At 44.7% G+C, this 15223-nt stretch overlaps 1 protein-coding gene across 4 annotated transcripts in view; it reads right to left on the bottom strand.

Annotated features, from left to right (window-relative positions):
- The window catches only part of slc12a5a (solute carrier family 12 member 5a), a 201388-nt gene that overhangs the window by 7052 nt on the left and 179113 nt on the right, over window positions 1–15223 (bottom strand). For all 4 annotated transcript variants that reach the window (XM_061833577.1, XM_061833578.1, XM_061833579.1 and 1 more), the window contains 16 exons: window positions 14095–14306; window positions 12790–12957; window positions 12624–12722; window positions 12178–12235; window positions 11925–12099; window positions 11656–11774; window positions 9424–9522; window positions 9220–9339; window positions 7289–7393; window positions 6923–7091; window positions 5173–5368; window positions 4878–5047; window positions 4673–4804; window positions 3692–3799; window positions 2273–2398; window positions 696–889 (listed from right to left, as the gene is read on the bottom strand). In XM_061833577.1, coding sequence (XP_061689561.1) covers window positions 696–889; window positions 2273–2398; window positions 3692–3799; window positions 4673–4804; window positions 4878–5047; window positions 5173–5368; window positions 6923–7091; window positions 7289–7393; window positions 9220–9339; window positions 9424–9522; window positions 11656–11774; window positions 11925–12099; window positions 12178–12235; window positions 12624–12722; window positions 12790–12957; window positions 14095–14306 — 2250 coding nt within the window. The remainder of the gene's footprint in view (window positions 1–695; window positions 890–2272; window positions 2399–3691; window positions 3800–4672; window positions 4805–4877; window positions 5048–5172; window positions 5369–6922; window positions 7092–7288; window positions 7394–9219; window positions 9340–9423; window positions 9523–11655; window positions 11775–11924; window positions 12100–12177; window positions 12236–12623; window positions 12723–12789; window positions 12958–14094; window positions 14307–15223) is intronic.

The following is a 15223-nucleotide window of genomic DNA, read 5'->3' as shown; positions in this document are numbered from 1 at the left end:
GTTTGGTAAACCAGGGGTTGTGAGTTCGTATCTCACTGGGGCATCAGCGTCAGGAAGGGCGTCCGGTGTAAAAACTGTGCGAAACAAATATGAGCATTCATCTGAGATGGAAGGTGAAGGAACTTCGATATATGATCTCAGCGATCCAAAAGTCAGGTCAACTTTATATAGTGGAGTTTTACCCACGAGTTTCGTAGGTGGGACTGAAATTGTTTACTGATAAACTGAACATTTTCAACGGCATCACAATTTGCATCTTCAAGGCCCCACAGCTCAGTGGTTAGAGCGTTGGTTTGGTAAACCAGGGGTCGTGAGTTCGTATCCCACTGGGGCTTCCGCTCCCAAAGAGGGGTTGCGTCAGGAAGGGCATCCGACATAAAAACTGTGCCAAACAAATATGAGCGTTCATCGGAGGGGTCACGCTGTGGCGACCCCTAACGGGACAAACCGAAAGAAGCTTAATTTTACTGTCATTTGCCTCCTTATAAAACCCTAAACTGGCAATCCACTGATCATTGAAGATCTGACCTATGGGTGACTTTGCCTCAGTCTTACTTATGTTGTCTTGTATTTGTGGGAGTGTAGAAAGTGCAAAAGTCTCTTTTCAAATAAAGTCCAAAGTCGACTGCAAAAGAAACGCTGAAGCGCCGTCACCGAGTATTTGTTCCTTGCGACCATTCGTGTGCGGCACTCACGGCTTCATGTTGAAGATGTCCTTGATGCCGCAGGGCGCGGCCGCTCCGGCCGGCTTGCCGGCTTCCCCGTCGCACTTCTCCGTCCAGGTCATCTGAACCTGCTCCCCGGGGCTCTGGGCCGCCTCGGCCGGGGCCGGCGTCGCCGCCGGGGGGGCGGGGCTGGTCGGGGTGGTGTTGTCGTGGATCAGCTGCACCTGGGCAGGGGGGGGCACAGGGGGAGAGGCCGACTTTGACTATGAGGAGGAGGAGGAGGAGGAGGACAGATGGGAGCGAGGCCGGAGGTGGAGATACACGTAAATCCACGAGTGTTGGAATGTGGGTCAAAGTCACAGAATGTTTGAGAGGGACAAGAGAGAGGAAGTGGAGTTCAAAAACATCATCTCGACTGCTGCAAAGTGAAAAGCAAAGAAACTCAAACACGTTGGTCCAACAGAGCAGGCAGAAATTGTCACGCGATCGAATGAGAAACTGTGGCCGAACATTTGAAAGGCAGTAGAGTGAAGTCTGCATCACGGTGGTTCAAGAACTCGCAAGTGAACCTTTTCTCGGATTTTTTTTTTTTTTTTTGGGGGGGGGGGGGGGCTATTCTCGGTTATTTCCTGATCAAAATAAAACTCAATTATTTTTGTTGTTATATGAAAGAAATGATGCTTGTGGCATCTTGGTGCCGAGGAACAATGTTGAAGTGAGTTGAGGAACTTTACATAAACAAAAGCAATGCTTTGCTGCCATCTTGTGGGACCTCTAGGCAATTTTAAGGGAGAGCTACAATTTACAAGTTTTAGTTTTTAGTTTTACCAGTGTTTCTTTTTTTTTTTTGTTTCCTGACTGAGCTAGCATTTGTGGGGCAACAATATCGATATTTTTGAGGCAATCCCAGAACTTCATTACTCTTCTGTTCATAATTTCACATTTATTTCAATATTTCGGTTTTCATGGCAGGTACATGTGAAAGGTAATAATACACTCGTTGCTAATGAGTCACTCATTTTTTTCGTTGATGGAACTCGTATATTGTGTTGGTACTGATATCAAGTGCAATCTGACCGGACATAATTCCTTTAATTTCACCATTACAAAAAAAAAAAAAAAAAGCCTAATACTGCACGCCCAATATGTATTGAAAGTAATCTAACGTGTAGCTCACGAGCAATGTCAGTGACAGCACTGGAATCTGTTGAGCGTAGTTAAGCAATGTCGGGACAATCATTGCTTTGATTTCAATATATCATAGCGGATAAGTGTTAAAAGTAATAGCTCGCTTGTCGCTAATGAGTCACTTTTCGGTGGGCCACACGTTGCGCGATGCTGCTGATAGTCGGCGCACTTTAGTCGTAAGTTTTGTTGAGGCCGCGCCAAGACATCAGTGCTTTTGATCTTCTTGCCAAAAAGAAGTCAAATCGTTCTTAAGGGCTAAGTAGTAAAAGTAATAGCTCGCTTGTCGCTAATGGGTTGCTCATCCTGTGCTTCGATGGAGATGGGCTAAAATTAGCACGGCTTTCGATGCATTCGCACGCCCCAAAGAACGTAAACCCGTAAAAAAAAACAAAAAACGTCCATCCACGGGAGCCGCCTACCTCCTCTTCCGGCTTCTCGTCCTTGCCGGCCGCCGGCGGTTCTTCACTCACACTCAGCTGCGTGGTCACGGTCGCCGGGTTCTTGCGCCGGATGGAGCCGCGGGATGAGTCGGTGATGCTCTGGATCTGTGATGACATCGCGGCGAAGAAGTGAAAAGCATTTAAAAAAAAAAAAAAGAGAGATGACCTGGGTTTTGAAAGCAGGGTCTTATAGCCCCGTCGCACCATGACGTTCTGGTCAGCGTTCTATCGCGTTTGAGGAAACGTTGGTAGTCGCCCACGGTCGCTGGGATAACACCAGAAGAGCGTTGTTTGAACGCTAGTGAACGTCAACGATCGCTGGGAATCGGCGGAGAACGCCGGTCCGGAAAAAAAGTCTTGAACATGCACAAAAGTTCTCACCGAGACCAGCGTTCGCCGACGTTTAATTTTAAACGCTGCAGAACGTTCGTGAACATTCGTGGAATGTTTTACTAACGTTCGCCAAGCGTTGCGCGCATTTGGCTATCGTTAGTCAGTCGTTACTGTAGCGTTACTTAGTTGTTACTTAATCGAAACGACTCACTGGCGACCTGTCAACGACCGCTGAACAATCCCCTCGCGCACACCGCGTGTAACTAAAGTCAAACGAACGTCCTTTGGCGTCCATCGAGCGTCATTCGAGCGTTTCCCGAACGTCCGTGCATACGGGTATATAAACCGATGCTTTGCATCCTTACTTGCAGCGCTAGTTGCTGAAGTCCGCACCCCCACCTTTTTTTCATCTCGGCGGCATGATGCTGACTGTTCAAACTCACGAGAACAACTGAAGTGAGTATGAAATTTCCAACGTTTTCGTTCCCGTTCCACTGTAAAAATTACACGCCAGCAAAACGGTATTCTGTCGTTATTCACCCGTTTAGTCACACGCTCAACACGCTCGTTGACAAATCGCTCGTCGCGCGCCAGTGACACGTTAGCACACGCTAATGGTTTTTAGGGGTATCTTATTTGGTCGCTGTTACACGCTTCTCGTGCGTTAGACACACGTTAGTCATACGTTAGACACACGTTAATCACACGCCAGATGTGTCATCCTCATTTGAGAACGCTGAAAAATAGCACGATTAAAGAACGTTGACCAGAACGTCGTGGTGTGACGGAGCCTTTAGTTTGTGAGGCAAGGCGGGCGAGAACACGCGTAAAAGCAAAGTAAAAAGCAACGTTTTGAGCTAGAGGAGGTTATAGTAGCACGAGGCTCGGATCAATATCTGTTGAGGCCGTCACGCTTGCTCCACAGCAAAGGCTTCGGTCCGGCAGCGCTTTTGTGTCATGTCAAGTCAAATCAAGGTGAACCCGTCAAATCCCATTTTTGAGTCGGGACTTTCACAAAGATAAGCAGGGGGGGGGGGGGGGGGGGAGAGAACGACACTTCCTTACCTCCCTCTCACGCTCGTTCTTGCTCAGATTGATCTGCTTCAGCATCTGCGAGCGCTGCTCCATCACCAGGGTCTTCTCGTAGGTGTACGCCGAGATGTCGCTGTCGTGCTAAGGGCAAACACACGAGCGCTAACAACAACCACAGACAACCATTTTGTTCTCTCAACTGGATCTCGTTTAGTGGAGATATGAAGTGTAAACTTCCAGGAAAAGTATTCTGAGGCAATCCCAGGACATCCAATGAGATCTGGTCATGAGTTTTTCAAAAGTCTTTTTTTTTTTAAGGTGGTTTAGTCCAAAAGTCAGCTGTGATAGACTTCACGAGGACTGCAACAATTTAGCCAGTTAACAGCTAGCAAACACTGCACTTACTCTACACTCTCATTTGCTGGCACCCATGTCACTCACCAAGCCAGGCTCCGCCTTTTAAAGCCGAACACACTTACACTCGAGTCACAGATCTTACAGTAGAATGTGGGCACAAATAATACTTGCACATTATTCTGTTTAATAATGCAACAGCTGTCAGTTTACTCAATAGATGCGGTAATCGGTAGACAGCTCGTTTCTAAACATATTTAATAACTGCAGCCCGAGACTACGGGCATGCATATTAAGTTCGTTGAAAACTGTGGATGTGAGAGTGAGTAGTTTGTCCAAAATGGACGTCGCTATTCGTGACGGAGATGGACAGAGCCAGAAAGCAAATGGCAAAAATCAGTGGACAGTTGTAGTTGCGCTCATTTTAATTTTTTATTGTTATTTTTTTTATGCAAAAAAGTCTTGAACTGTAAGTGATAAACCATAACTGATTGTTTTTGGGGGATGAGTATGCGCGGGTCCACTGTATTGCAATGTGCCGGCGACCAGTCCGGGGTGTACTGCGCTATTTTCACCAAAATACTTTGGCCCAGTAGAAAAATGGATGAAAGGATATTTTATTTTATTTTTTTTCAAAAATCTGATTTGTTGGTAACTCACCATTTCCACCACTTCCACCATGGCGTCGATACGGAGATGATAGAGGAAGGTGGTCAGGTCCTTTTTCATCTGGATGCTGTTGTCGTCCAGCTGGGCCACGGTGAAGATGCGCATCTTGCACTTCCTCCACACCTGGCGGACGGCAAACGCGGTCGTCGCACGAAGCCGCAAGAACACGTTTTCCGGGAGGGAGTTCGGCGGGCACCTTGTGCTGGCGCAGGAGGAAGGGGAGCAGCATGAGCATGCCGCCGTCGTGCACGATCCACCACACGTCGATGTGGCCCTCGGTGAAGCGCTCGCCGTTGGACGGGAAGGCCGCGATGTTTTTGGGGACGAGCAGAGCCAGGTGGGCCGCGGTGGTTTCTCTCACCAACTCTGCGTGGAGGACAAGACCGAGACTGAAGTGAGGATGCAAATCGATTATTCCATCGCGTCGACTAATCGGATAAAAAAAAAATCACTTTAGTATATTTTGGAATCGGTCCTTGGCGGCAACCCACCAACAAAGTTCCTCCAGGTCTGGTGCTCGTCGCCCTGCTTCCAGTTGCGCGGCCACGACACCAGCATGGCGTTGTGCTTCAGGCCGCCGAGGCCGCTGGCCTGGAGCAGGTGGGAGGTGGCGTCGCGCAGGTTGGAGGACACCGTCACCTGGCAGAAGCCCTTCACCTTCTCCGTCTCCATCACTTTACGCAGCGCCTACCGGGATGGATGGAGGGGGGGTGGGTTGTTTTTACCATGTCTCCGAGGCAGACGGTCGGTGCGACCTTGTGACGAATTTGGACTTTTTGTCAGTACATGTGTATTTTTTTTTATATTTTTATACTGTGGCTCACTTTGTTTTTTGTTTTTTTTAACATTTCTAAGTGTGACGGAGGAAGTCGACTCATCTTCCACGGTACTCCCTCATAGACAAACTGTGAGTAGTTGTACTTTATTTTTTTTTTATTCTACAGCTGTTAAATTATTTCATGAACTGAGTAGTTTTATCTAATCTGTGTGTAGAATAGTGTAATCGTATTATGTTTGTGTCTTGGATGCACTGACAATTTGCATGGGTCAATGTGACTCACTAGAAGTTGACTTATCAACAATATAAGAAAAAAACAGAAGACAAACACCCCCCTAATTACTGTTAAAAAATAAACAATAATAAATAAATTACAACAAAAATGCAGATGTTGACATTTTTGTGGTTCTGATTTTGCGGATTTTTTTGGGGGTGGGGGGGACCACGTCCTTTGTTTTTCACTTAAAAAAAGAAATCTAATCCCATGTAAATGTTTTTTTTTATGGCAATTATAAGGAGCGGCAATTATTCACAGATTTTTGTAATTTCTTATAGGGCTCTTTGTCTGTCCTCCGTGAAGAGGGGATTGCCACAGATGTACCTTTACCCTGTCACCCCCCTCAGAAAAAAAATGGGGCAGGTTGACCTCCAACATAACAGGATAATTAATTGCAAAGTTATTGCTTTATCGATAAGGGTAATAATAACTATAGTTCATAATTATAGTACATTACAAACGCTGAGAATACCGAGGAACTGCGAGTAATGGACACCCTCCTAAATGTGTTTGTGTTAGTAGTCCATCAATCCATTTTCTTTGCCGCTTATTCTCACGAGGGTCGCGGGGACTGCTGGAGCCAATCCCAGCTGTCAACGGGCACTCACAATCACACCTAGGGGCAATTTAGAGTGTCCAATTAATGTTGGATATTTTTGGGATGTGGGAGAAAACCCACGCAGGCACGGGGAGAGCATGCAAACTCCACACAGGCGGGGCCGGGATTGAACCCGGGTCCTCAGAACTGTGAGGCCAACGCTTTATCAACTGATCAACCGTGCCGCAACATAAGGGTAATAATAACTATAATTCATAATTATACTAAATTACAAAGTCTGAGAATAGTGTTCTCCCCGTGCCTGCGTGGGTTTTCTCCGGGGACTCCGGTTTCCTCCCACATCCCCAAAATATCCAACATTAATTGGACACTCTAAATTGTCCCTAGGTGTGATCGTGAGTGCAGCTGTTTGTCTCCATTTGCCCTGCGATTGGCTGGCGACCAGTTCAGGGTGTACCCCACCCCCTGTCTGTTGACAGCTGGGATAGGCTCCAGCACTCCCAGGACCCTTATGAGGATAAGCAGCAAAAGAAAATTGATGGATGGATACAACTGGCGAGGGTCATTTTGAACTCATAAAATTACCCTTGCAAATAAAGGGACGAAATGAGAGGTCGAGCGGCCCACCTGCTCGGCCCGCTGGGTGTGTTCGTAGTTGTCCAGGTAGGTGCCCACCAGCGCCGTGCCCACGATGGTCAGCCCCTTGCCCGCCTTCAGCTGGTTGGTGAGCGAAAGCAGCCTGGGCTGCTCCACGTTCTGCTCGGCGTCCGTGCTCACCAGCACCAGCAGCTGCGGCCTGCGGGTTGGGGGCACAAAGCCACAGTACAGGGGGTGGCGAAAAAAAGTCCAGGGTCGGGGCGCAGAAGGGAAGCGGCTGAAGGCCGGCGAGTTAAGAAGTACAAGTGAGGAGGGGGCGCGGCTGTGATGCGGAGAATCACATCAGCGTGTGCTTGCCACCACTCGGGCTTGCGAGTGCGTTTGTTTGTGTGTTACCTCCAGTTCTTGGTGTGGGGGGGACCCTCCTCCAGACGCATCAGAGCGTAACGCGCGGCGCTCAGGGACAGACCTCGAATGCCGTCGCCCCACTCCTTCTCCGCACTGCGAAAGGCGCACGCTCATCGATCACGCTGCCGTTTATCATCGGCGCGGCTTCAATGCAATGCGACACAAGCGCGTTGCCGACTGCGACACTTTGTACTCCCGCGCACGCTACAAGGCCTCAATGGAAAAAGTCAAAATGGACCCTCAGGGCGGTATTGGAGATAATAACACATTTATAGCAACCATATGTTGACTCCTGTGGTTATTTCACAAAAAGAAACAATGTTTTTGTATTTTGCTCTTTGAAAAAAAAAAACAGCTATTGTTTAAAATGTGATGAAGCATTTCATATTAAAACTAACAATATATATTACTGAATTAATTGATTTAAAGTTGGATATTATTCAACTTTAGTGTGCTATAAGTTCTTCAATTGTACCAATTCACGCATTATTTGCGTGTTAGTACTTGACTGAACAGGTCTCAAAGTACATCTGTCAATTTGGTTGATAAAGTTATTGATTTTTACGTTAATAAAATCTCTCCCTCTCTCTGCTTGTTAAATTGTCTCCGAGTGGAGAGGCCGGGGAGTGTATTTTATGTATCTATTCAGGTTTATTTTATGTATTCATATAAATTAATTGATTGACAATATTATTGGATTTATTTTTGTGTATTTCATTTGATTATTTATTGAGTTAATCATTGTACCCTCTTTTTGTTTCTTTTCTTCCTATTTACAAATTCTTCAGTGTTTTATTTTTTTTGTCTATTTTATTGATTAATTTAAGCTTTTAATTCTTTCTTCTTTTGTTTATTATACTTTTGGTGTATTTGTTTTATTTTGTTTACGTTACTAATTAACAGAAGCACGAAGTATTTGCGAAGAGCAGTGGTGTCAAACTCCTTTTTCTGTCGGGCCACATTGTCGTCACGGTTTCCCTTCAGAGGGCCGTTGTGACTGTGGAACAAAAATATTTAATCATCTCATCATATTTACATCATCAATTTATGAAGTAGTTTTGGAATCAGAAATCAAGATGAATGTGTTTTTCAACTGTTCACGTTTGGTAACACAAAAATGCTTGCAATATCTCAACTTTATCATTTATGATGTAAGACAATTTGGAATTTTGGTCCAGATTTTTTACAAGAAACATGGAAATTGATACTCTAGATTTGGCTTTGCGGGCCACATAAAATCACGCGGCGGGCCAGATCTGGCCCCCGGGCCTTGTGTTTGACACCTATGGCTTAGAGTGTTGGCCTCGCAGTTCTGAGGATCAAGGTTCAAATCCCAACCCCACCTGTGTGGAGTTTGCATGCTCTCCCCGTGCCTGTTGTTTTTCTCCGGATGGGCACTCCCCCCCCCCCAAAAAAAACATGCAGTCATTGAAAATTCTAAATTGCCCCTAGGTGTGTTTGCATGAAACCAGTTAAGGGTGTACCCCGCCTCCTGGCCGATGACAGCTGGGATAGGCTCCAGCACTCTCCGCAACCCTTGTGAGGATAAGCGGCTCAGAAAATGGAGGGATGGATGAATATTAAATCTTATTTTTCCATTTTAATCCTTATTTCATTATTTATTTTATGTAAAGTATTTTTACATTTCAAATGTGATCAAGTAATTACATTTAAGGTATTTTGATGAGATTTTTTGTAAATATAAATTTTGTTATTTTTATATATATTTATTTATGAGGCTATTTCTCTCCTCCAAGAAAGAAGGAATCTCATTTTTACGATTTATAGAACCACACAGATGTTGACGTCATCTGACTTCCTCATTAAATAATGCTAATATTCACATTGAGCCTCGTTATTAGCATCACCCATAAATGATCATCATATTCATATTAAGCTCGGCGATTATCATCACTCACCCTGCGAACTCAATATACTTGTAGATGGAGCCGGCGATCACCATGGCGACGATGGCGTAGTACCAGGAGCACAGGAACATAAGCGTGAGACACAAGCTCATCCCCAAGAAGGACAAAGTCCTGCAGGGGAGGAAAAAGACAGACGGTTAGAGGACGTGCGGCATTCATTTATTAATGGAGGGGGGGGGTGTTCTGGACGCCCACCAATGGTAGAACTTGAAGCGGGGCCTCCAGTTGGGGGTCCGCAGCAGAGTCTGGAGGGCGCACGCCAGGTTGACAAACATGTAGCACATCAGGAAAAACCTGCGGGCGGAGGCATGACCATTTTCAGGAATAACGCGGCGGCAAAAACTTTGGGGTTCGTCTCCAAAAAGGAGCGCCTCCGCAGTCGTTTTACGGGAAATTGACTTTTTAATGGCTTGAATTCAAATCGCGTGGCTCCCCACACATCCAGTCGGGAATTATGTGCGGCTCTTTTGTTAATAGACCATCTTAAAAATTGCAAGGGGGATGGGAAAGTGTTCTGAAATGTCTTTTTAACTATTTACTACATAAGTATCCCCATAGGAAAGAAAAAAAAGGTAAAAAAAAAAAAAAATCACACACACATTTTACTATTACCGTATTTTCCGCACTATAAGGCGCACCTGGACAATGTTTTTAAAGAAATTATTTTGGTGACATTTTTTATACCACAAAAACATGGCATCCAAAATGGGGTGTGTAGACCTGTTATTTCCATTTGACAGTATATACATGAAATATTCATTTGGTGAAAAAAAGTCAACACCGTATTTTCCGCACTATAAGGCGCACCTAACAGCCTTTAATTTTCTGAAAAGCCAACGGTGTGCTTTATAATCCGGTGCGCTTTATACACGGATCATTGTTGAGCTTTTAGTGCAACTCCATCTAATGGATGCATAACGTAACCACGGCCTCTACTGTCTATTCTATGCACCTTATAATGTGGTGTGCCTTATAATCCGCGTATACGCGTTATATATGAAAAAAGTTTTAAAATAGGCCATTCATTGAAGGTGTGCCTTACAATGTGGTGCGCGTTATAATCTGGTACGCGTTATATATGAAAAAAGTCTTAAAATAGGCCATTCATTAAAGGTGCGCCTTATAATGTGGTGCGCGTTGTATATGAAAAGTCTTAAAATAGGCCATTCATTGAAGGTGCGCCTTATAATGTCGTGCGCCTTATAATCTGGTATGCATTATATATGAAAAGCCTTAAAATAGGCCATTCATTGAAGGTGCGCTTTATAATGTGGTACGCCTTATAAACCGGTACCCATTATACGTGAAAAAAAGTCTTAAAATATGGCATTCATTGAAGGTGCGCCTTATAATGTGGTGCGCCTTTTAATCCGGTCCGCATTATATATGAAAAAAAAGTCTTAAAATAGGCCATTCATTGAAGGTGCGCTTTATAATCTGGTACACATTATATATGAAAAAAATCTTAAAATAGGCCATTCAGTGAAGGTGCACCTTATAATGTGGTGGGCCTTATAATCCGGTACGGGTTATATATGAAAAAAGTCTTAAAATAGGCCATTCATTGAAGGTGCACTTTATAATGTGGTGCGCCTTATAATCTCGTACGTATTTTATATGAAAAAAAGTCTTAAAATAGGCCATTCATTGAAGGTGCGCCTTATAATGTGGTGCGCGTTGTATATGAAAAGTCTTAAAATAGGCCATTCATGGAAGGTGCGCCTTATAATGTGGTGCGCCTTATTATCTAGTACGTATTATATATGAAAAAAGTCTTAAAATAGGCCATTCATTGAAGGTGCGCCTTATAATGTGGTGGGCCTTATAATCTCGTACGTATTATATATGAAAAAAGTCTTAAAATAGGCCATTCATTGAAGGTGCGCCTTATAATGTGGCGCGCCTTATAATCCGGTACCTGTTATGTATGAAAAAAAGTCTTAAAATAGGCCATTCATTGAAGGTGCACCTTATAATGTGGTGCGCGTTGTATATGAAAAGTCTTAAAATTGGCCATTCATTGAAGGTGTGCCTTACAATGTGGTGCGCGTTATAATCTGGTACGCGTTATATATGAAAAAAGGCTTAAAATAGGCCATTCATTGAAGGTGCGCCTTATAATGTGGTGGGCCTTATAATCCGGTACGTGTTATATATGAAAAAAGTCTTAAAATAGGCCATTCATTGAAGGTGCGCCTTATAATGTGGCGCGCCTTATAATCCGGTACGTGTTATATATGGAAAAAAAAAGTCTTAAAATAGGCCATTCATTGAAGGCGCGCCTTATAGTGCGGAAAATACACTACCTTAACCTACAGCAGACAAAATATACAAAACACAAAAAAAATATAGACAAAAAAATGAATGAATTAAAAATGACTTCTACCAGCCACTGTAAGCACCAGAAAGCACTTGTCCACAACTCACATGGACAAGATGGGAGCCACCGAGTCGAGGGAGGCGATGAGGATTCCGCTCTCGCAAATGAACGCCGTCAGCAGCAAGGACCACGTGGGCTCCCCGTTGGCCTTCCCGTGTCCGAAGATCTGCAGAACGGATCAAACAAAAATGCTCGCTCGTCTACTTTTCACAAAGAGTTGAATCAGTACTTCCACTTTTACTAGTGTCCGGATTTAGACTTGAATGAGTACTGGCCACCTCTGTTGGACAGTAGCAGCGGGGCCAATTAGACTGACCCGTAGCGCGGGTACGATTCCGTCTTTGGCGATGGCCTGCAGGAGCCGCGGCGCCCCCGTCAGGCTCTGCAGTCCGGCCCCGCAGGTGGAGAAGAACGAGCCGATCACGATCACCCACGGCGACGGCCACGCCAACGTGCCGATGACCAGGTTTCCGTGCACGCCTTCCCCGAACCTGAGCGGTGGGCGGGGTCAAGATACAGCACCAGTCCCCTCCCCCCCCCAAAAAAAAAGATAACGGCGGGGCGCTTACTTGTCTCGGAGGACGACGCCGTCGATGCAGGCGCCGAACAGAATGACGCTGGACATGTCTGAGCAGGTTTCGATAAGGAACCTGAACTAGGCCGACGGTTGAATTTCGTTTGAGGGAGGGGGCCACGGTGGCTCAGCTGGAAAGCTTTGGCACACGCAGTTCTGAGGTCGAGGGCTCGATCCCAGACCCGCCTGTGTGGGTTTTCTCCGGTCGTTCCCCCCACATCCCAAAATATGCAACATTAATTGGACACTCTAAATTGCGATTGTGGCTGTTTGTCTCTATGTGCCCTGCGATTGGCTGGCAACCAGTTCAGGGTGTACCCCGCCTCCTGCCCGTTGACAGTTGGGATAGGCTCCAGCACTCCCTGCAACCTTTGTGAGGATAAGCGGCTAAGAAGATGGATGGATGGATGTTCCAGGGAGGCGTCTTATCTGAGAGGATACAGACCAAGGAGGTGGTGGTGATGGCGGCGATGGTTCCCACGGGGATGGACTTCTGGGCGTCGCGCAGGTCCCCCGAGCGGTTGGAGCCGGCCATAATTCCTGGACGGAAGACGGCCGGCGTCAGCGTCGACGCGAGCGTCGCGGCGAGCGCCGAGGCGTCGTTCACCTGTCACCGAGGGGAAGTAGATGCCGACCAGGAGCGTGAAGAAGCTGGTGATGTCGGCCAGCACGTAGCGGTTGGCGTTGGTCAGGGGGTCGTCCTGCTCCTCCGTGGACTCCATGTTGACCCGGGCGATCAGGTCCCCTTTCTCGTAGTACGTCCCAAACAGGTTCTCTGCGGAATGTTTTTCTTCAATTAGCAGGTGCCCTTAATCCATCCTCTCACCCCACCCCCCAAAAAAACAAACAAAAACAAACCACAAATGTTTGGTTTCTAAAAAAATAATATTTACTTCATAAATGTACAGCATAATTAAACAATGTAAAGCAAAGTTTTGTGGATCATTCATTGCGACTCCTTCTGGTGGGCACGACTTTGCAACTGGGGGGCAGTATGATATACATTTAAAGTAGTTCTGAAAACCAAAAAGATTTTCAAAACTGCTCTGAAGTGACTCAGTAAATATTAATCGTCTGATGCAGGTGACAAAGAATATGAAAGAATAAACATGCTAATATAACAAATATCCATTGTTTAAAAACAGGTTATCACACCAAGATGATCTAAATCGTTAATCTATGTTTTGCAGTGTTAGCGTTAAAGCAATTGTGATGCAACATTGAGTTGTGTTTTTTTTTTTTAAATATGAGTGTAATTGTGTTTTATGATTAGGCCATAAATTGGAAATCAGAGTGGCGTTAAGCAGTGCGTAGCCTCTTTTTGAATTGTTCACTATGTGAACATTAGCATCGTGCTAAATGATTCACTGAAACTGTACGGTGCATAAAATGTGTACTTAAAATAAAAGTTTCAAAACAATGACTTCTTAAATATTAAATGTGTATGTTTTGTATTAAAAAAAACTGTGAAAAGTGAAAAAGGCCTGTGATTAGTTTGTATACCGCTAGCATGCAAAATGGATTCTTTTGGAAGAACATCTGGATAAAAATTGCCCGTTTTCTTCAGTTGTATATAAAAATATTCACATTTCTATTACCATAATTCACGGCCTACAGAGCACACCTGGTTATAAGCCTCGGTACACAGTTTAGTGCTGCGGTCAGCTAACATTAACTTGACACTAGCGTTAGCGCGGTGCTAGCGCTCAACTCTTTCTGTGTACCGAGGCATATAACCAAGTGCACTAACGCTAACACAGCGCTACCGCTAGTGCCGCATCACCGCATTGACCGCAGAGTTGAAAGCGTGTGAAAGAAGTCGCGGCTTGTCGGCCGGAAATTGCAGTACTTCTTATTTCAACTTCAAAGTTGGCCTGAGTGTTCATAAGGCGAGTCGGGATCCTGAACCGACCTGTCCAGATGCCGCTAGTGACCCCGGGGATGCCTTGGATCTGCGTCACGTTGTTGGCGACAAAATATTTGTCGCACGTGGCGTTGAGCAGGGCCGAGTCGCAGAACATGCGCCACAGCTCGGTGGTCACCGTCCCGTTGGCCGTCTCCACCGTCTTGGCGCAAACGTCGAACGTCTTCCACACCAACGTGCGGTTGCCCAGCACGCAAACGCTGAATGGGGGAGGAGAGAAAGACTCAAAAAGTTTTGAACGCTTGTTTTTGCAATGAAAACCATCTACGTCATGGGTGTCAATCTCATTTTTTTGCGCGGGCCACATTATTGTTCCGGTTTCCTTCAGAGGGCCATTAAGACTGGAACAAAAATATTTAATCATCTCATCATATTTACATCATCAATTTATGAACTTGTTTTGTAATCAGAAATCAAGGGTCTGTAAAAATCTGTAGAAATCAAATCTGTTTTGCAACTGTTTACGTTTGCTGACACAAAATAGCTTGTAATATCTCAACTTTATCATTTATGATATATGACAATTTGAAATTTTGGTACACATTTTTACAAGAATCATGGAAATTGACACTCGAGATTTGGCTTCGCGGGCCACATAAAATCATGTGGCGGGCCAGATCTGGTCCCCTGGGCCTTGAGTTTGACACCTGTGATTTACGTCTAAATATTTTCTGTGTCCTGTTGGATTGAATATGAATAGTTTGCACTTTAAAGGCTTTTAATTGAAAACGTACACCCGCTTGCTCTTTCCCCTTTATCAATTGTTCCATGAAAACTGCGTACCTGCATTGGATGAAAAAAAAAAAAATCAAAAACAATTTGGACAATTTGTGTGTTTTTATGTGTGTGGAATAAATCGCTGTCCAATGAAAATATCTATGTCCACTTTGTTATTTTCCATTTTAATCTTTAAATAAAATCATGTACTGCCAATATCTTCATTTACATTTATTTTTGGATTTTTTTTTCTGAATAATTTGGGGATTTTTTTCTGCAATTAAGTCACCTCATATCAAAGTAAATAATTCCCTCCTTATGCCAATTTGATTTAATCTGTTTTGACTTCTTGTGCAATGACACCTACGTATCTAAAATAAATGTCATGATCTTGTAAAAA

Source organism: Syngnathoides biaculeatus, chromosome 10 (genome assembly GCF_019802595.1).
Source record: "Syngnathoides biaculeatus isolate LvHL_M chromosome 10, ASM1980259v1, whole genome shotgun sequence".
In the NCBI taxonomy this organism is placed as follows: Eukaryota; Metazoa; Chordata; class Actinopteri; order Syngnathiformes; family Syngnathidae; genus Syngnathoides; species Syngnathoides biaculeatus.
The sequence above is the reverse complement of the archived record's forward strand: the minus strand, read 5'-3'. Positions and strand labels throughout refer to the sequence as shown.